The following is a 22,906-nucleotide window of genomic DNA, read 5'->3' as shown; positions in this document are numbered from 1 at the left end:
GACGTATTGACTGACCTGAAACATTCATGCTCTGCTCCATAATTTACGGACATTTTTATTGAACATCCTCTATTTTCTGAATCTATATGCAGACCTTCAAACCATATAAACTCAATATTTCTGTCGATTGTTTGTGTAGATTAATGTGTGTTCTATTTTAAGGAAAACCAAAAGTAAATGGAACTGTTCAAAAATTGTATACCAAAGTTGGGGAAGTAACTATGGTGTGTTTTCTTGTGGAAGGGTATCCAATACCGACAATATCATGGACAATGAATCAGGGAGGAAAGCTTGGCATATGGAATGTCACGCAGACCACAGAAGTTTACAGAATGATTTCTACCATCCTTCCTTTAGAAGATAATCACCTTGGGTTGTACAAGGCGTTGTTTCGTAACTGTGAAGGAAGTATTGAAGTGTCCATTTATTTGCTTGACTCTGGTAAGAAAATGCCTAAGTAACACGTGACGAAAACCTCATTTAATTTCAATTAAAAAAGAGGTAAAGATACCAAGGATAATTTCCCACAAAATATATATGAAATAAAGACAACATAATATTCAAAGAACATTTTATATATAATATTATATAATAAAAGCTTCGATTTAGCAAGCCAATATGAACTAAGATGGTGCGAAGGGGAACTGTCCCTGCCTCAATTGTGATAACTTTCGTTTTGCTCATAAAACGTAAATGATAAGTTGCAATCGATGTTAGCATTAACGATTAAATGAAGATGGTATTCAAAATCAATACTTGGACGCTTATATATTCATCAGATGAGCTTTAATATTTTTGTTATGCGAATAGTTTTTTTTTTTCAATATCAGTTTGATTCAGTTTTAAATTAGTTGTCCTTTTTGATAGGTCATTTTTTAAAAAGTGGTCCACTGTACAGCAACAAAATTCAATTTGTTATTTAAAAAAATCATACATTATAATAAGCTTATAGTTTCATACTACATGTACAAACATCCGTAATTCAATGCAACCAAAATTTAAAGGACACACCAAATGTGTATACCTATGATCATCTGAAAATGCATTATAATGTTCAGGACAGCCTGGTCAACTCAATTATGAAACTTCACACGAAGAAGTATCCATTTTGAGAAGTCCAGGTGATATAATGTATATGTAAATTTTATTTCAGATACGACTGTCTCAATTACTACAGAGTCTAACGTATGTACAGCTTCAAACGGTATAGTCATCAAATGTAATTTACACAAAAACAATAATATCTTATGGACCAGTATCTGGAAGCACTTTCGCCAAGGTGTTTTTATAAGAAGTCTGAAAGGGAATACATCTGCTGATATATCAGTACTACTGGTTCAACACTGCGACTATCAAGACACAGGGGAATACACTTGCACTTGGACTTCAAACACTACTAACATTTCTTCTTCGACTACTATTACAGTAGAAGGTAAGGTAATATCTGACAACACGGTCCCTTATACTCTGAATTGCGCTATACTTGACTTATTGAGACGAATATTGTATAGACACTTGTCAAATTTTGAAAATAGTATGTTGCAATTATATAAAATTGAGATTGGAAATGGGGACTGTGTCAAAGAGACAACAATCGACCATAGAGTATGATTATTTCTTATGTTATTTCGGTGGTTTGATTTATCAATGACTTATGTCCAACATCTTATTTCATTCAAATATATTTTGATACTGTATTGTTTTTTGTTTTTTATTTTGCAGGCATGCCGATAATAACAGGAAAACAGTTGATAGAAGACAGAGATTTGATTACTCTTTCTCTTACATTTCATTCAAGCGTTGCATTCACCCAGGTGGATTGGTATACAGATGACACTACGGTGATAACACACAGATTATACAGTATGTCAATAACAAATATAACTGTGTATTTACTATGCTATGGCGTCAAGGTGCTCATAGAAGGATCCAGAGCTGATCTGACACTTCACATGACCAGTCAAATGACGTTTAACAAAATCAGCTGTCAAATTCAAAATGCTTATGGAAGTGCAGAGAGTTCATTTAGTTACGATGATATACGAAAATTGTTTCACCCGAGATCGACAACCAGTAACGTAACTATATCGAAAGTTTTCACTACTGAACTACGGCAACTTAATGTGTCTGACATACTTATTTTAGAAGGGCAAGGTTAGTTGCTACCATTATATTAATTAGTTGTAAGTAGTAATACCTACTTAAATAATATGTTGACATTTACATTACATTGAAGACGATAATTGAACCAAGTAAGTATATACAAATTCGACATTTAAAGTAAAGGAAAGTCAGTCATTACTACTTGTACAATATCTCGCCTACACAAAATAGACAAGATAGAAACGGTCTATAAAATATTTTAAATGAGGAAAAAAAAATAATTCAGCAAAACAACATGGATGAGCTCATTTGTTCGGAATTGGAGGTATTTCCATACCTAAACGTACATAAATTTGCGCTTATAATTCATCTTCATAAGTAGCCTCCGATGACGTCATAAAGTAGACGGGATCTCGGAAATGTATTTGTCATCTTTGGTTCATAACTTATATGACTTTAAGCTTAATTCTGATGACGTCCGTATTTTTATATGAGATGCCTTTACTTACATTTGTCATCTATGACCATTGTTCAAATTATAAAAAATTAAACAAACAAATCTTAAATATTGATGAGTAATAAGTAACGATATGCTGATACAAAAACTATCAGACAAAATGTAGATTCATACAAAAACCATTTAAATGCATTAATTTCATATCAATCTTTCCATGTAGGAGTTTTACATTCGAATAAGTATTTCGGAGCTGTGGTTGCAAGTGTATTTGCTTTTGTTCTAATAGCAGTAGTCATTGCTTTTGCGGCCATATATGATTTTCGAATTCGCCAAGGTAAGGGAGTATGTGTTACTAATCTTTTTTTTACTTTACGACAACACAATAATGGTTGTGTATGAGTACCTATTTACAGTATTAACCAAATGTTAATGACTTAGTGCACAGAGGTCGACATATCTATGATAAAGTCCATACGTTTCAATTGCATAAAGATCATGATGATAATTTTGTACTTATAATTATTTCATTAAAAAAGTAGTACTAACAGATAAAAAATGTAATTTACCATATCGACTTTAGTATCGTGCCGAGACTCCAATACTAGACTTAAGGCTCTCGCACGCAATCTCTGTCAATTTTTGAATTGTTTCAGATCGTATGATAGTGATGAATTGACAACATGTGTCGATTCATAAATTGACCTGTAATAAAATAAACTGGCAACTAGTGAAGACCATACACTGATGAAGTTTTTGTTGGTTGGTTGCAATTTATTTTCAGAGATAATACATATATTATAAGAACCATTAAACAATAAAACGAATCATATTTTTGAAGGGTATTAAGGTATGTATTTCTTTTAGCTCATCAAAACTAAAAAATGCTAAATTATTTCTTCAAATGGTATTACGATAATCAGCTTTCCATTTTTCTGTTGATCATCAGTGATTAGAGACTTTTTGTACACACAACCTAGTGTATAACCATTTAAAAATAATTAGAAAAAAAAGAAACACACATTGTATTACAAGTATACCATATCATAATGAAGTACTTATGTACACACTACGTTTGTGTATCAAAAAAAACCGTAGTATAAAATAAAGGAAAGAAAGAAAGGACAGCTAGCATAAATGTTCATAAAGATGTTTTAACTTATAACTGGGGCAATACAAATAAGAAATGGAACAGGAACAAATACAACTATTGCCAAAACAGGAAAATCCAATAGACATAGTCTGTAAAAACTCATTAAAGACACCATCCTTATAATTTTTGTACGTATGACAAACGGTTCGGTTTCAAAATATCCATCAGTGGCGCTTGAATCATAATATTAAGAAGGTCAAATCAATTATAAAGATTGATTAAGTGCATTAACAACCAAAAGTTCCGAAAAAGGGTGCTCAAACGACTGAGGCAATCTATGTAGAAAGCTATATCAAAATATAGATATTGATTTATTTATATCAGTTTTGAATTCAAACCGAACAACTTTGATCCTTATAGATTATCGTTGGTTATATAAACGAGATTGATTTTCTCGCTTGAGCCAGTACGGCGAAAGCGAGAAAAGCAATCGAGTTGGGATGACCAATGATAATCTATTTATCGCTATTTTACCTATGAAGACGTTGTTAGTTTCCTTGACAACGGCACGTATTCCCTTAGTTTCTAGCGATAATTTTCATTTCAATCGACTCCGTTTTCATATCACTCGACTCCGCTGAGAACGGAAATTATCAGTCAGCAAGATCAAAGGAAAAATTCGTAAAGTAGCAATAAATTCAGATAATGTCAAGTTTTGGTTCATCACGTCGCGTTTTTTTTTTTATTTTCTGGCACGTCCTTAACTTAACACATCAGCAGTTCATAGATAAGAAGAAATGTTGCTTAACACAGGTCTTTAAAATTAAATCTTCTAACACACATAAACACACACACAGCAAAAAAAACAAAACAAGTAAAAATCGGACTCAAATGAGCCATAGATAATAGAATGCTCTATTTATAATATATTTCATTTTATTTGTGAAGCTTAGATTATAAATCTAAACCTCCTCTAAGATATTTTATTTTCGTTTTTTTTAATTTTCAGTCATAGCTATCGGATCAGCTGTTAATTTTGAAAGGTATCACTATTGTTATTATTTTATATTAATCATGCATTACTAGTATTAATCAAAAAGTGGAATCTTTAACCGAGATATCATTATAAACAAATTTTCGGGTTTCATGTGTATATAAATAGAGTACATTATACAATTTCTGCTCGACACGATCACTCGCCAAAAATATTCACATTGTGGCTCGTGATTGATATTTTACGATATCAATGCGTAGAAAATCCTATAATCTATTCTCATCTGACCTTAGATTGAAAATGAATTATATTTGATTTAGGTTTATAAAAAAGAAACTAGAACTAAAGTATGTATATATTTTTTTCTGTAACATCTTTTAGCCAAGAACATACACCGGAAGATACCATTGCTGCAATAAGTACGTCATTGAACCTGCAATATGAATCCGCTGAGATGCCTTTATACCAATCCGTATTTTTACCTACTAGTGCAGTCGAAAATGAGGAACTATCTACGTCTGTAGTTTCGAATACAAGCATTGATAGCTATGATTCGTTTAGATTCAGTCAAGGGAGCTATGAAGATCTAGAACGACATATTAATGACCAGCATCAGTACCAGCAGTGTCAGTTGCCTGTCATGTCAAACGAGAGTGAATCATCACTGAACTAGAACAAGTATTGCTGACTACAATTTTGAAATACATTCATTCAATTGAAGAGGCAATTAATGATGACATAACAGAGAGAGAGGAAGAGTTTCCGGTTTAAAACAGAAATTTCTAATTACGGAAGGGACAGTTATTGCTGTTGCAGAATTCAAAGTCATTGGATATTCGATAAAATATTGAAACGGAGAAAAAGAAAATTGTACGGCAATCTAAAATGCCTAAAGCCAATATGAAACCTTAAGATAAACAAATTGGCATCAACAACAGAAACGCTATAATCGATGTTTCTTAACATCTCTTAATAAAGATTACAGACAATGCTACATAATAAAAGAACAAGATCTTTTAATTTCAATTGGCATACACTAATTTTCATATGTGCATAAGATATAACACATTTTTTGAAAGGCAACCAAATGAATCATGTTTTGGTCGGTTCATGTCAATGCTCTGTCTGCCTGAACTCATAAGTTCCCAGATTTGAACAAAGATAATTCCACGCATTTCACCTGTGGGAGTAGTATATGTCCATACCACAGTAGCACTGTATCTCCCCCTTACATTAGCTTTGTTGGTTATCTTTTTAGCTCACCTGGCCCAAAGGGCCAAGTGAGCTTTTCTCATCACTTGGCGTCCGTCGTCCGTCGTCGTCGTCGTCGTCCGTCGTCCGTCGTCGTTAACTTTTACAAAAATCTTCTCCTCTGAAACTACTTGGCCAAATCTAACCAAACTTGTCCACAATCATTAGGGTATCTAGTTTAAAAAATGTGTCAGGTGACCCGGCCAACCAACCAAGATGGCCGCCATGGCTAAAAATAGAACATAGGCGTAAAATGTAGATTTTGGCTTATATCTCTGAAACCAAAGCATTTAGAGCAAATCTGACAGAATAAAATTGTTTATCAGGTCAAGATCTATCTGCCCTGAAATTTTCAGATGAATCGGACAACCCGTTGTTGGGTTACTGCCCCTGAATTGGTAATTTTAAGGACATTTTTCTGTTTTTGGTTATTATCTTGAATATTACTATAGATAGAGATAAACTGTAAACAGCAATAATGTTCAACAAAGTAAGATCTACAAATAAGTCAACTTGACCAAAATGATCAGTTGACCCCTTAAGGAGTTATTGCCCTTTATAGTCAATTTTTAACCATTTTTCGTAAATTTTTGTAATCTTTTACAAAAATCTTCTCCTATGAAACTACTTGGCCAAATTTAACCAAACTTGTCCACAATCATTAGGGTATCTAGTTTAAAAAATTTGTCCGATGACCCCTCCCGCGAACCAAGATGGCCGACATGGCTAAAAAATAGTACATAGGGTAAAATGCGGTTTTTGGCTCATATCTCTGAAACCAAAGCATTTAGAGCGAATCTGACGGGATAAAATTGTTCATTAGGTCAACATCTATCTGCCCTGAAATTTTCAGACCAATCAAGCAACACGTTGTTGGGTTGCTGCCCCTGAATTGGTAATTTTAAGAAAATTTTGCAGCTTTTGGTTATTATCTTGAATATTATTATAGATAGAGATAAACTGTAAACAGCAATAATGTACAGCAAAGTAAGATCTACAAATAAGTCAACATGACCAAAATTGTCAATTGACCCCTTAAGGAGTTATTGCCCTTTATAGTCAATTTTTTACAATTTTCATAAATTTTGTAAATTTTTGTAAATTTTTACAAAGTATTTTCCACTGTAACTACTGGGCCAAGTTCATTATAGATAGAGATAATTGTAAGCAGCAAGAATGTTCAGTAAAGTAAGATCTACAAACACATCACCATCACCAAAACACAATTTTGTCATGAATCCATCTGTGTCCTTTGTTTAATATGCACATAGACCAAGGTGAGCGACACAGGCTCTTTAGAGCCTCTAGTTTCTTAGTTTCTCCGTTGGCTATCCCAAGACGTATGATATTGCTAGGCCCTTGGTATCTGTTTACTTTGTGCATAATAAGCATTATATGTATAATGATAAAGTCCTTTATCGTATCCGATAAAAACTAATTTGAAGGATGTGATGTATTGTTTAAAAGACAGCCACTAAATATGCTAGGTATGAAAAGTTAATCTATGTTTTGCCCTTTTATCGAACGAGATTCACATGGACACTTTAAAGTGCGTCTCGATGAATTCGATGGGATAGACGCGTATAATATAGTCCTTAAATTTTGAATTATTTAGTAAAAGGAAATCATATATAAGGAACGAGTCGACAAGAAGTAAAGCAAAATTTTTTCCGAAAAGACATTCCGACATGTAGTGGAAAATCACGCCCTGCGAATAGGTGGCAACGAAACAAACGTTCAATTGAAATATTTAATGTGGTAAAACAATAAATGCCCTGGCAAATTACCTGTAAGTGGTAAAGAAACAAACGTCCAATTGCAACATTACACACAAACATAACAAATAGGTTGTCAATCAACAATGTCAGTTATAACATTTTTGTTTGTTTGAGCAGAAGATTGTTTTATCCCAGCTCACAACTGACTTATGTTATAGATGTACGTTGGTAAATCTGTCTTGAATTATCCAGTGAATTTGACATTACAGCTGGAAGCTTGTATGCATAACTTGATCTCTGATCGATATCGACTTAGACGGACGCCTTTAATCTAGACTACAATGACAGGCGTAGTTAGTTTAATTTTCTAAATGTCTACTTCCTATTTCACAGATGTTTCATTGTTTGGCATTTATATATCTCATTTGATACGTTCTTTTTTGCGATGGCTTTGTTAGTTTGTCTTCGACTTATCAGTTTTGATATCCTGTTGGTTTCATATGTGATGGTTGTATGGTCGTACATGATCACACAATACGGATTTAATTAGCAGGGTTGGCCTCCCAGCACAAACACCGATCAAACAGAGTTCCGGGGAATAAAACAATTGAAATCGACTCGACATATGTTGTACTGTCACCATCAATGACTGGCTGGTCGACATTACATCTTTTAATACCAGTCGTATGATTAATAAATTATTCGATTGTGTCCTATTCAATATTGTGGTATTTGGACTGAGTACGGATTTGATTGGTAATGCATGCATAAATCTTCCTTTTACGGTGGCGAAGGAGTAGAGATAACAAGAAAAACAGTGTTCAGGGAGATAACTCTTACAAGGAATAGAGTTTGGTTAACTGGTGTCAGCATGAAAAGCTTATAAACTGTTCGATAACACATACCTAAAATCTAAGCTACATCTTAAAAAAACAATAATCAGAACAAAATCGATAGGTCTTTTCACGGAAGAGTGGAAATACTAAAAATGCCAGCAACAAAGATAGGAAACGATCCGAGTTTGACCTTAATATGTTTACAAAGAAAAACAACATCAAACAGGGTAAATGAACGTGAATTTAAGGCACACAAACAGTTATTTCTAATGCAAGCATTAAATAACCCATACCAGTCTTATCTTCTTATACACAATATAGTATCGCAAACCAAAGTACAATGCATTTAATTGTATCCGTTTAAGAGGATTGTCAACAACCCGAGGCTATGAGTGGATCTCATCAACATACATATATACAGATTTACAATTAACGAAGAGTTTTTTTAACAAACATGTTAAACACAAGACAAGACAATATATGCAGGACAAGACATACAATTTAAACTTCACACCCACAAAATCACTCATCCATTCTTCCTTTGCGACATATACCTTTATTCTGATAAACCTTTGTTAATACAATGGTATACAGAAGTTACATGTAATAAAAACAGATATAAATTTAAAGAAAACATAATATGTACACTATTAACAAATATGAAATGTAATTAAGCGAATTTGGATAATCAATATACTTTTTATCTATATTTTTTTCTTTCTATAGCCATAAATTTACACTTCATTACATAATGAAATCCATCTCCAAGATCTTTTTCGACCCCCATTTTTGGTGGGGTTCATGTTGCTCAGTCTTTATTTTTCTATGTTGCGTTGTGTGGTTTTTTTCTCTATTAATCATGGCGTTATCAGTCTATTTTCGACTTGTGAGTTTAAATGTCCCTCTGGTACGTTTCGCCTCTCTTTTAAGTCACGTTGTTCGCATATTCTTTTTATCACTCTGAATTATTTTCCATCTGCCACTTTCTATTGGTAATCTATGGTTAAATAGTCTAAATTGACAAAGGGTGTACATATCATGGGGTTCCAAAATATCTAAATATATCTAAATACTTCTCGAATCCAAACAGTTCCTTAAAAAGGCGGTAATTTAATGTTTTCGAGTTCGTCTGAATACTATGTTTGTTCATAGATCTAATGTTTGTTTCAACTGATCTTGGAGACATGTTCTAACACAGCAGTCTTTAACCAAATTTCATTAATGCAAGTTCGAATTAACCATACATAAGATAAACCAGTTTCATTAAGAACAGATTCTATACATTACATCCAATTAAAGTAAACATTAGTTCGAATTCCATGAGATAAACTAAACATATTTGTATTTTATTGCTGATAATTGACTTGGTTTGCTAAAATTCAACTTTGTCCAGTAAGAAATCATGCGAACTCTGATATCTAAGCTAATAGGATAGCGTCATAATTATCCATGTATAACATAATTCGGGGTGGAGGATTTTAGGCCGAGAAGAACTTTCAAATGAACTCTTTGTAATATTTCATTATTTCCAAATCCCCAAATTTCACAGCCGTAAAGTAAAACAGGTTTAACCAAATTATCAAATAAATCTATAAACATGTGGTTGAAATCAGGACTTTTTTATATACTGTAAAATTTACTAATACTACTACTACGACTGGTTTTTGTAATCATAAGAATTATACTAAAATCACTTCAACTTCGTTATTACATCACTATTACTGCAAACAATTCTACTACTTCATGTGGTGTTAAAAAAAGATATAGAATTCAATCAGTAGAAAAGTACATTCTGAGGTATAATAATAGTTTTTGTCATTTTACAACAAAAAATAACAAAACAAATGCCTAAATTAGGAAATTTAAATAGCCGAATTTGTCCAATAGTCAATATTGGTTAAGCATTAATTGGGACAGTACTTAAGTTACACAGATACAGATTTTTTTTCAGTATTGAACCAAGAAATCATTTATAAAACTAACATTCTTGCGAAAAACAAATAAATGTGTACATACATGTGAAACGGTAATATAACTAGATCCAACAACATAACTGGCGTTGTTGATGTTTTACATTTTCACAGATGTACTACGACAATAAGAATATACAAAAACTGAAATTGGAAAGCACGGACAATATTTGATTTGAGTTTTAGACAACATCATTAATACATGATTGGAAAACACTTTTGCACAATTGCATAACTTAATTGAAATCACTTAAATAAGAAATGGGAAAATTTTCTACGACGGACATCTTTATGTTTGTTCTATACGACAATACTATCGTTCTTCCTATTAGAATGTCCATTGATATCAGATAACTTTAATATTTCATATGTTCTAATACTTTTAGTATTTGTTTCGCTGTCATCACTTGAAATGGACAATTCGTCAACGTGTATTCCTGGTTCATCTGCACTTCTTTCTTGTTGCTCGTTTTGATTAACCTTCTCGAGATCGAAATCAATATAATTCCTACAGGGAACGAGATAGGATTCTTCCGATGATGATCTCGGTGAGTTGTCCTCACGACTATGTTCCCACTCATGGACATTGCGAGGTCTTATCTTTTCTTTGGAACTGTTATAGGTTTCAGGGTCCTCCAAAATGTTATTGTCGATTGACAGTCGACGTGTTTCAAATTGTGCGTTTCTTGTAGTATTTTGAGGATAAATGGTTAAGTTAATTGGATTATAGTACATGCTATCAATTTCATCGTAATGATCTGGTCTTGCAGACAGTTCTTCATTTCTGCGTGGCAGAGTACCTCTACTGAGAGATATTAAGTATAAATTACTAGACTAAATAAAAGTCATGTGTAAATTTATTAAGCGTAGGCTACCATAAATAGCTAGCTACATAGTATACAAGCAGATAGACAATTAGTACGCTGTCCGTCGTCTTTTTTATTTCTACAATGCGGATGTTATAAAAGGGGGAACATATTAACACTCTTTAGTAAAGATTTTGTACGAGAACAACTTGTAGAACCAGTGTTTTACTATGTGCTATTTAAAGTAATTTACATAAAACATAATTATATATTGTTCAAATGTCATTCAAGAAATATAAGTACTTTCTGTTTAACAAATGAATCTTTATCTAATTAAACATACCAAGTTTAATCAATTGTTCCTATCAGGTTACACAGTATGTAACGATAATGACCAGGATGTGACAAATCAAATCATTAAACACATAAAGTTAATTACTTGGTAAAAATGTTTATAATAATGTATGATCATTTATGGTAACTTAATTATATGTAATTAGTACGATGCGTCTAGTTATATTTTATCAAATTGTATTAAATGTGAAACACCGTAACCTATTTTTAGATCACCTGCCCTCAGAGCCAAGTGAGCTTTTCTCAAACTTTGGCGTCTGTCGTCTGTTGTCATCCGTCATTGACTGTCGTCGTCCGTCGTCGTTAACTTTTATAAAAATATTCTCCTCTGAAACTACTGGGCCAAACATGACTAAAAACAATCATTATTAGGGAATCTAGTTTTAAACATTGTGTCTTGTGACCCTGTCTACCTACCAACATGGCCGACATGGCTAAGAATAGAACATTGGGATAAAAAAATTAAGGTTTGTCTAGAGAAAAATCTGACTGAATCAGAAATGGTTAGAATTATGAGATCAACCTATTATCTACTTACATGAAAACTGCCAGATGACTTCTTATAGCAGTTATTACCCTTAAATAACGAATTATACTTTTTTTTCTTTATTGCATATTATTTTGAAAATTGAAATTGATAGTGAGAAACTTAAAACTGCAAACATGATCAGCAAGACAAAGTAAACACTTAATCAACTTGGTCGAAATCGACAGACGACTCCTTTTTTTGCCAGATATAAGAAAAACTGTGATAGGTAAATTGAAACTTAAAATAGCAAAAGGTGTCAGCAATATAAGATCTACGAATAAGTCTGCATAGTTGAAATCGTCTGAACACTTCTTATTGGAGTTATTGCCCGTTAATGACTATTTTTACCATTTTGTCCCGTTTATGTCATATATCTGAAAAAACTATAACAGATAGACTAAGATAGAAACTCAAATAAGCATACAGGATCACCATAACAGAATCTACAAATAAGTTAGCATTGTTGAAACCGTCTGAAGACCCCTTATTTGAGTTATAACCCTTTAGTGGTAATGTTTACCAATGTTTCAGTTTTCTCCACATATCTGAACAGCTACAAAAAATAGATAGAAGCTAAAATAAGCATAAATTGTCGCCAAGATCTAACAAAAACTCTACTGGCCGAAATTATCATTTCAATCCTTCTTAGAGTAATTACTCTTCATTGACGATGTTTAAATATTTTTAGTGTTCTGCCTCTTATCCTGATAACTATTATAGATAGATACCGAATTTAAAGAGCAAACATTATCAGCAAGACATGATCTACAAATAATTCAGCATGGCCAAAATCGGCAGTTGATTCCTTATTGAAGCTTTAATGACGGTTTTGATCAAATATTTGCGTAATTGTCTATTATCATGAACATTATTAAATATAGATAGACACTTTCAATAGCAAAAATCAGCAAGACATTCTTCTCATCAAATATTCGGTTATATCTCACAAAGTTGGGGAGTATCCATTGTTAAAGATACACATAGACCTAGGCGAACCACATCGCCTCTTTAGAGCCTCTAGTTTTATATGTCATCTATTTGTCAGTTTTGCGCAATGTTTGAGCTATTTTACAATTGATTAGCTGGGCTCATGCTGCTCAGTTTTGAATTGTTTGTACATATTTGTAGACTGTTGTTTTTCTGTTCGTCGTTTATCGTGTATGTATTTCCGACCTCCATTTTTATATATTGTGTAAATTTCATTTTGAATCCTGTCACGATTATTTAGGAAAGGATTGTCTATCAAAAACAATATTCATACCATTGATGTTTGAACTAAGAAAGACAAAAGATACAAAATGGGAAAATATACCTGTCTTGGTTTCTGCAAGACCACTGTTTGTTCTTCAAGGCTGAAATAATGAGTGATCTAATCGAAAAGAATTCCAATAGAGTTAAAATCAGAAAGAATCATTTATATACCTACATCATTGCGGTCGTGCCAACCTCTTTATATTCCGGGGCTAGAAATAAACATAAGTTCATAAAGCCTAACTATGAACACCTTGAATTCATGCGGGAGTACAAAAAAAATGTTGTAGCCGACGCTTAAGCTTTTGACGCACTTATTATAAATGCCATCAGATGTCGTCACTTATGTTGTTAGTACTTCATATTGATGAGAATTTAAGCGAGATTGCACTAATTATGAATTGAAATGTAAGCAGCATTGGGTTTTACATGGTATTACGTTTATCCATTTATGGAAAAGAAAAGGAGTAGAGCCATCAAAGCCTTGATTGGCCCTAAAAATTGTACGGTGAAACATCATATGCAAAACGCTATAGTAATGATCTTAAATGTGCAAATGTTGATAAACTTGACCCTTTTTCTGTCATCCGTTTTGACAGTTTCAAAAGTATGATATTTTACCGGAATTTGGCCAGATTGATTGTTTTTATGCATTTGTGATGTCTAGCGCCTTAAAAAAAACATTGGCCACACCAAGCGATCAAAATAATTTGTTATATAAAGATGTATATAGCTTTTAATTGTAGTATTTCCATACTAATACTAATAGTTATAAAAAGAATAATAATATTCATTAAAATAAAAAATAATAATACCGATAATAATTATATTTAGTAAAGATATTTCTTATAGAAGTTAATAAAGCAAAGATCATGATAAAATAGTATATCGAAACAAAATGATTTTGTTTCAACAACAGTACCTTATTTAAATTTAGAAATAACGGTTGGGTGGTGCATGCATAGAAGAGCATGTTTTGCAAAAGGACGAACTAGGCACACACCACTTTAAGAATTTATGAGATTTTGATTGTATTCATTTCCACTAGGTTTCCTTTTTCATCTTGTGACATGTTCAACAATTTTATGCTAAGTCTTATAAGCGTCAACTAATTATTCCCTTTTTTTATAAAAAAAAGTATAATGTGAGTTTTCAAATTATTCTTGGTATTATATAGATGTTTACCTTTCATTCCACACCAACACACAAACATCATTAAAAACACCGCTCCAAGTAATAAAGCAAATTCCACTGTGAAAACTTGAACCTTAGAATGTTGCTTTTCTGTAAAAAGAGATTGAAATTGAAAGGTGCAAATTGTAAAGCCAAATGTTAAAATAGGTATCAGTGCTCTCCTTAGGGAAATATATTCAAAAGATTTATAACAGCAAATTGAAACAATGTCTATATGTTCATGTAGAAGTACTTGTGATACTTTTTCAGACTGAATGGATCAACACTGAAATTGAAACTATCTCCAAAAAGATGCTGAAGGTGTTTGATTCATCTAAGTTTGTAATATGTTTTTCATTGGTTCAATCACAAAACAAAAAAATGGTCCTACTACATATACTACCTGTCTTGACTATGACAACATCTGTTTTGATACTTTCACCGGCTGCAGTCTTAGAATACACTCGTAAGAAGTAAACTTCATCAGGTTTTAACCCATTTATAATAGCTGTAGATCTGTCTTTTGCCGACACTCGACCCCATAGTGATTCAAAATGTGTACGATATTCTACGAAGAAATGTTCTTCTAATCCAATGTCGTTGTTAGCCGTCCATTTGACTATTATTTTTCTATCGAGTCCAACAGCTCTTATGTTTTGGGGTGCGCTTAGTGGTCCTTAAAACAATAAAAAGTATTTGATGATAGATTATAAGTTGGATAAATTATAATTTTGCACATTTAAAATATTTGATATGTGGCAAATAATGATCCTGATAATCATATCTATATTAATATTTCGATGAAAGTGCAGAGAGATAGTGCAATACTAGTTTAATTCGTCGTAAGCTTAAAATATTAGCAAGTTCAGCAAAATTAATAAATAGGCTGATGTAATATACATGTCGTTATGCAATTCGTCAACGATGGGTGTATAAAGGGTAGAATTGCTTGCATTACATTCTTCAAAGTGTACTAAATCTTATAAGTTTAACATGTTTAAGCCTTAATTCAAACAGGTAAGACGAAATTAACAATAAAAATAAATACTGTAGTATGGCAGTCTAATTTCTTTTGAACATTAGAAAGAGGTTATCAGGCATATTTTGAATACACTTTGAATACCGGAGATCAAAAAAGGTCTGATCATACATTTTCCTTTCAACCCATTATCCTCCTCCTCCTCCTCCTCCTCCTCCTCCTCCTCCTCCTCCTCCTCCTCCTCCTCATCATCATCATCATCATCATCATCATCATCATCATCATCTCCTTTAACCAAAGCGTTATTTAGAAACAATGAGTAAGATAACGTTATTCTATTCGATTCTTATATTATTACATCTGTCTTAACAATATTTCAAGCTTTATGTCTCTCAATCCAACCGACATTATTACATGTATTGGTGAAAGAATCGCATATTACCGAGTTATAAGCCTTGTATCTTGTTTTTACAAGAAATGATATGGTTATCGGTAATTGTATTTAGGCTTTTATTGACCCACAGGGCTAAGTGAGCTTTCAAATCACGTTGCGTTTATCGTTTTTCTTCAATTCGTATAAGAATACTATCCTTTGAAACTACTGGGCAATTTGTCTGTCCACTTCACTGATGATATTTACCAATTTTTCGCGTTTTGGAAGAAAAAGTATAGTAGATAGAGAGAAACTGTGAACAAAAAGGAGGTTTTGATAAGAAATTATATTGCTTCTGAAAGTAGTGTTTTTTTTTCATAAATTAAAGCACACAATGATAAACCAAAATGGTTTACCTACTAAAATGATTAGCACTAACGTGACCAAAGAGATTGAACATAGCTTAATAAACACTAATAAGAAAACAAGAAGCTACCGTTTAGTCGAAAATAGACAACGAACACTATAAAGGACAACATAAATGCTGAAGGGTTGCTATTTTGAGGAAAAAAGAAATATTGAAACACTTAAAATTGTTCCATACACAGTAACGTAATTGAACACTTATGTAATTTATATGAAACAAAACACAATATATCGTGATGTACAAACAGTACTGGTTCCCAAATGCAGTACAGAGAATCAGTTATTATTGCTCGAATTGTGAAAATAATTAAATTCAAAATTATGACCGTATTGTAAGTGATAACGCTGCATGCAATAGCTCATAAGAACATGTTGCAACCGTTGCTGTTTGTTAAGTTTTCGATGATGCTTGTCATGTTTGCTGCTCTTTTTTATTTTCAAAAGCTTGTATTGATCTATATGTCGTACTCTTCTTTTAACTGAAACCCCCCGGACTCTGACATACTGAACACGACTGTTGTCACACAAAGAACAGTAACTACTTACCTTTAGAAGCATATGTTTATTGGGGGATTTGTGTTGTTAATCTCAAAAATTAGTTTGACTGTTGACTCTTCCCGGCGGTTTAATTTGTCTATATTTTTTCTTTTACAATTGCGTTGTCTGTCTTTTTCGACTATGTTTCTTTTGGTAAATTATATTTTTATAACAGCAAAAGAGAAACTATTGTGAAGGGCAAACATGTAAGCAAAACTATTGAAAACAGAAAGCTTTAAGGGGTCAAATGTTAACGACAACACAGTACTGATGTAAAACGCAAATAATTTTAAATTTACTGATAGTTACTTAGAATTTTAAACTTACTTGCAGATCGGAAATCAATACTAATGTTAACTTGTCCATTTGCATTTGTTACAACAACTTTATATATCCTAAAGGCATCTGCAGTAGTTATTTTCAATGGAACAAAAAGTTTGTAACCTTTCATTTTCACCTTTGTTCCATAAACTATGTCTTCTATTTTTGACAATTCTATACAGTAGTTCACATCTGTCATCACCATATGATGATTCTTAAAGATAGTGACCGTTTTTATTATCCGATTACTAACAATGTTCAAAGTTAAATTTGTTTCCTCTCCAACAATTCCATATTGTATCTTAGCATTGGTGGAAACAAAATAAAGCACCCCTTTAGGAAAATAAATACAAACACATACATAATTAATAATATTGCATAACGTTGAAATATGTACATCAATAAACATTACCAGAAATTAAAAAATGATATATAATTATCGAGTACATCATGTGGAGCAGGATCCGCTGACTTGCCCGTTTCAACTGAGGGCAACTTCGAATTTTAAGAGGTTCGAGTTGCTCAGTCTTTAGTTTTTATGAAGGGTTTTGTAGACTGTTTTCTCGTAATAGATACATTTATATTTTCAATATAGCTGCGACGAATTTGTTTCATATTTGAACTTTGGATTTAGGAAATATGTTTCGGTATTTTGTGTTGATTCTCTCATTTTTCTACATCTATATCAAAGTTAGAAGTGCATGGTGTAATAAATATTCATGCGTAAAAACTCCATATTGTATATAATATATTTCAATGTAATTGGCATCTGTAAGTTAATATATTCATTTTGCATGTTCGGATATTACTGGAAAAAGAATGATAAAAACCATTATGTGACTCAAATTATTTCTAAGAGGAAATTTATTTATATCATTAATATGGTCATAATTATAAATTAACTTTTTACAACACCTTAAATTTTCGCAATACTTGGACTGTTCTACCTCAAGAATAGATTACCTTCGCTTTATTTGGCAAAACTTTTAGGAATTTTGGGTTTTTGAAGCTCTTTAACATTAATTCCTGATATCTATGATGAGATGATTTTATCTTATTCTCGCACAGTTATGACAAATGTATTGTTACATGAATTATGTGGTATAAGCTGCATTAAATGGATTAACATGGTAACATCAATAACTTTGTTGATTTCGTAAATAAGTCGATATTTCAATGTTTGTAAATATCATTTCTGAGTAACGTAAATGTTAGTTACATCTGCATTCAAGAAACGAAAAAAGATTAACATGGCAAATGCATGTTTGTCTTAAGTCTCAAAGCAAATGTTGAACTTTTAAAAGTTTGAAAACTGATACTTTGCATCTGATAGACATATTTCATCTCAGCATTTATTGATTTCTGGTGAGAGCTAAATGATACATTTTGTTCTCTTAAATACAAGGGGCAAACTATGTAATCCAACCTTCTTTACTCTTGTTATCTGAAATGCCACCAGCAATGTAAATATTCGATGCTTGACCATCATTCCATTAAACATTATATCTTAAACTTCATTTTAATCATTATTCGCACGGACTTATCAAACATTATTAAAAAGATTGATACAATTCACAGGCGTCCTTACCTCAACCAAAGGTTAAAAAAAAACAAACAAAAAACAGACCAAACCATGACCATCAAAACTATAGATAACTAGAAAAACAATAGTTTAAAGAATAATCAGACTCAGTAAGGGAAGGGAAACATTTCATGCTCTACTAATGACACCCGTCATGTTGCTCTTAACAAGGAAGACTTCGTCTATCAGTTGCATTCCATGATTTCACAATCCAGGAAGAAAGGAATTGCGTGTACCTTCACATACGCGGCGTTATTAAGATGTAAAAAGAATTCAAAGTGGCTTTACCTTTTGGTTTAAAATTGTAAATGGCTAATCGGCTCATTTCCCCGTCAAATGGAACTCCATTAGAAACACTGCAGGTATATATTCCTTGGTCATGATGCCTGTCTGTTTCACCGGGTGAGTGTTCAAGTTTGATCAACCCGTTACCGCTGTCATTCAGAAAACGAATATGATCACCATCTTTTGTTTTGTGTTCCCATGTAGAAAATACATAATCATCAGGATTTCCATATGCATTGCACTTTAAAAATGGGTTGGACTGGTGGTATTCGAGTGTTATATTAACTGATGGTGGATCTATAAAACATTGAATTTAATGCATAACTTTGGAAGTATTCAAATCTGCAGTTAGTGTGTATTGTTCTGGAAACAACCTTTCATTGAACACGTTAAAATTGCCCAAAATACTTCCATTTGCAAATAGAAAACATTTGTTTTTATTTTTATTGTTGTCGAAATGAGTTTGACAATAATTTCCCATAATTAAAGAAGGTGTAATAAAATTGATTAAGGAATAGGCGAGCTATATACAATAAAAATACGTTGTGATTTTCTCGAAAGTCGAACGTGCTGGAATCATGCTGAAATGCAAAATTTGATGAAATTTATTGAAATTTATAAACTGTTCCTTTTGATGAAGATGCACCTAATAATCTCGAAATCGACCTGAAAGGGCTTCCAGAAAAATAAAAGATGGCCAGAGTATTTACAACATATTAAAAAAACAAGACATTTATTTATCTTCCAGCAAAATTATCATCAATTCATGTATATTGTAAATTTTAGTAAACAGTACAAGCATTGTATGATTTTAAGCCATCTTTCACAAATATTTCTTGAAGCATGTTTTTTTTAACACTTAAAGTAATTTTTGTTTTATTACTTAGATATCAACCTTTTAGAAAGTCCAATTATTACAAAAATATAATTCCAGAATGTTATTGAAATCAAATCTAAGATTAAAGGTCGATGTACTGCAAGTCAATGGCTTATTAGATGATAAGTATTGTAATAAAACCCAGTTAATGACCGAGGTATAGAAATATAGTCCACATGACTTCTCCCGTTCTGGCAGTAAAACTACTGCTGAAGTTAGGCGTCCGTCTGCCTGTTTGGAATGTATAAATACGCAACTACGTAAATTTGGGTCGTTAAATCCGATGCTGCCTATGGAAAGAGTGCCATCACTACAAACCAGTAAAAGTCTGAAATGGCCTATATCTGTACTCGACTGTACTGATTTTTACTCGACCAGTCTGAATTGGTCTGAATTTTACTCGACAGTACTCGACCCCAGTCTTAACCATACTCGACTGTACTGATTTGTACTTGACCCTTATCTTTGCCATTGAAAATAGTCTGAACTATTACTCGACCAGTCTGAAACAGTCTTAACCCATTCTCAACCTGTACTCGACCTATTTTTTTCAGTCTAAACCATACTCGACCAAAGGTCTGAACAATACTCGACCAGTCTGAACCATACTGGACCAAACTGTTAAAATAAATTTCTTTTTAACTGACATGGCAACAGACACAATAAAATAAAGATATATTATAAAAACAGATTTTTACATTCTTACATGATTCTCAGATTTATCAAATAGAGATAGTTAAATCAAATTATCTTATATAATAATTTAATTATATTAATTTTAAAATTTTAGAGTTTAGTTAAAAAAAGATTTTCTTTTACCTAAAAACCACACCTATACTGAGGGTAATTAAACCTTATTAAGGTGCTTCTTGTTTGGCATGTGTTTTTTAAAAAAATAATTTTCCTTAATTCCTAAATAAAAACTACATAGGTTTCATGGTTACATATAAAAAATGTACAATAGTTATATAATTATCTTTTTAATGAGGTAACAAGAGCCAACAAAATCACTGAAATTGTTTAACCTTATTTTAGAAATATATCTATTATTATAATTTGGGATATATTATATACAATATATATCAAAAAGGGATAAAAATTAAAGAAATGAATAAAATTGTTCTTCTGATTAGCGGTGAAGTATAAAGTAATACCTCCTGCTTGGGGCAAACTCATGAAAAAGATCACACCTGGTCAGAGAGTATTAAATTCTAAATAACATTCATTCAAATTTGCAACATCCTGTGAAACTCACAAGGCCTTTTGAATTCACTAGATAAGTAATACACGAGTTTAAGAAAAATAGGGCTTTCTTTTTACCTGTGAAACACACATGTACTGAGGTAATTAAACCTTATCAAAGTGCTTCTTGTATTCCATGTCTTTAATTTTGACAAAAATTATATAAATTTAATTGAAATAAATTTTTACTGTAACTTTGGAACACATTTCCTTTTTTAAAAGTTATCACAGGAATAATTACTATGGAAGTTCTATTATCATGATTATATTAAATTCTTGGTTTAACAAAACAAAAGTGTCATTTTTAAAATTTATTAAGTTGCTTTATATGCTATTTTATATATATTTTAATAAAAAAAATGTTCACTGCATTATTAACTTAACTCGACTGACACCATAAATCTATACGAGGCTTAAGTTAATGGTGAAAATTGTCCAGTAACCATAAAATATATCTGAAACATTCAAAAAATTTTGAATAACATTGAAAATATTAGTCACAATTCAGTTTTGAGATTATTTGATCAACTTGTTTTATTTTTATTTTAAAGGTGATATATATGTATGTATATAAGTGTTGATGAATATGGTGATGAAGTTATATTATGTTCATTGTGAAATTTTGGTTTCAATGCTATATTGAATACATTTTTAATTTCAAATTGTTGCTCAAATTTCTAGCCAGGGGAAATAGCTGTTGTTAAAAACAGTTCCTAAATTGATGAAATACAATAGATAGATACAAAAAATAGGTCTAGGTTGGTTAAGACTTGGTCGGGTATGGTTCAGACTAGGTTGAGTATGGTTCAGACTAGGTCGAGCATGGTTCAGACTAGGTCGAGCATGGTTCAGACGCGTATAAAATGGTTAAGTACTGGTCGAGTACAAGTTCAAACTGTTAAGTATGGTTTAGACTACAGTCGAGTATTATCAAGTAAATTTCAGACCAATTCAGACTGGTCGAGTAAAAATCAGTACAGTCGAGTACAGATATAGGCCATTTCAGACTTTTACTGGTTTGTAGTGCATGCTTTCTGTACTTTACATAACTCTTGCCAAAATTGTTTTCATTTCAAGTTAAAGAAAAAAAGTTTTCTAATTTTCTGAACAAAAATCTTTTAAATTCTAATTATTACTCATTGATTAATCAGTCGCATATTATCTATTCATTCATTTGTCTATTGTTGGTGGTTGGGATGATTTTATTTAAATAAAAAAGTCATTGATTCATACATTTCATATAAATTCGATTTTTTTATCATTCTGGCAGTAGCATTACATTTGCAATATTTACGTTTTTATTTGCTCCTAATTCTCAATAAAAGTATAAACCCCGCTAGTATTAGTTGCTTTAAATGTGTTCACATTCTTTAATATCGTTTGCTTCAAATGAATATTGATTGCTTACAATTTTTTACGAGAAACATCTTAAAACCTCAAATTGCGGTATTTGGATACTTGGTATACTGGTATTTGATGACACGACATAAAAGATAGTACAGATATTGGTATGTTCTATTTAAGGGCATACGATACAGTTACAGGGGAGGTAACGACGTTGCTAACGTCAAATGTTATTTTTCATAACGTCAAACAGTGACATATCGGGAAAAGATGCATTTTCGACTGATTTTTTTATCATTCAGACTGATTTAACTTAAAAACGAGTTCATGGACCCCTCTTTTTAAAAATGATATTTGGTTTTATTATGTATGAAGATTCTTTGTGCCAATGTATGTTTAACAAATCAC

The 22,906-nt window shown here is 32.0% G+C and overlaps 1 protein-coding gene and 1 long non-coding RNA gene across 3 annotated transcripts; one reads left to right on the top strand and one right to left on the bottom strand.

The window, feature by feature from the left end:
* Positions 1 to 4,094: 4,094 nt before the first annotated feature.
* Positions 4,095 to 5,664, top strand: LOC127712292 (uncharacterized). The gene is made up of 2 exons (XR_007987021.1): positions 4,095 to 4,693; positions 5,026 to 5,664. It is a non-coding gene; the product is annotated as an uncharacterized LOC127712292 (long non-coding RNA).
* A 3,148-nt stretch (positions 5,665 to 8,812) lies between these two features.
* On the bottom strand, positions 8,813 to 17,490 carry LOC127712276 (uncharacterized). Of its 2 annotated transcripts, none has more exons than XM_052218659.1 (5): positions 17,175 to 17,490; positions 14,936 to 15,208; positions 14,545 to 14,643; positions 13,421 to 13,460; positions 8,813 to 11,224 (listed from the first exon to the last, which is right to left on the bottom strand). In XM_052218659.1, the coding sequence occupies exons 1-5, from the start codon at positions 17,371 to 17,373 to the stop codon at positions 10,720 to 10,722; spliced, it is 1,116 nt and encodes a 371-aa protein (XP_052074619.1). In that variant the 5' UTR covers positions 17,374 to 17,490; the 3' UTR covers positions 8,813 to 10,719. The 2 variants fall into 2 exon arrangements, with proteins under 2 accessions (XP_052074619.1, XP_052074620.1); XM_052218660.1 differs by having other exon boundaries at positions 8,813 to 11,221.
* Between the last annotated feature and the right edge of the window lie 5,416 nt (positions 17,491 to 22,906).

The sequence above is a fragment of the Mytilus californianus genome, unplaced genomic scaffold (assembly GCF_021869535.1).
Source record: "Mytilus californianus isolate M0D057914Y unplaced genomic scaffold, xbMytCali1.0.p SCAF_8, whole genome shotgun sequence".
Taxonomy (NCBI): domain Eukaryota; kingdom Metazoa; phylum Mollusca; class Bivalvia; order Mytilida; family Mytilidae; genus Mytilus; species Mytilus californianus.
Note: the sequence above shows the minus strand (reverse complement) of the source record. Positions and strands in the feature narration are given on the sequence as shown.

Bases quoted from the DNA above. Each gene is read 5' to 3' on its own strand.
- LOC127712276 (XM_052218659.1), bottom strand. From the start codon at position 17,373: ATGGTGATGACAGATGTGAACTACTGTATAGAATTGTCAAAAATAGAA. The intron at 15,209-17,174 runs GTAAGTTTAAAA...TATTGTTTTAAG, and splicing joins TATTGATTTCCGATCTGCAA to GACCACTAAGCGCACCCCAA. The intron at 11,225-13,420 runs GTATATTTTCCC...AATATCTCTCAG, and splicing joins TCTTGCAGAAACCAAGACAG to TAGAGGTACTCTGCCACGCA.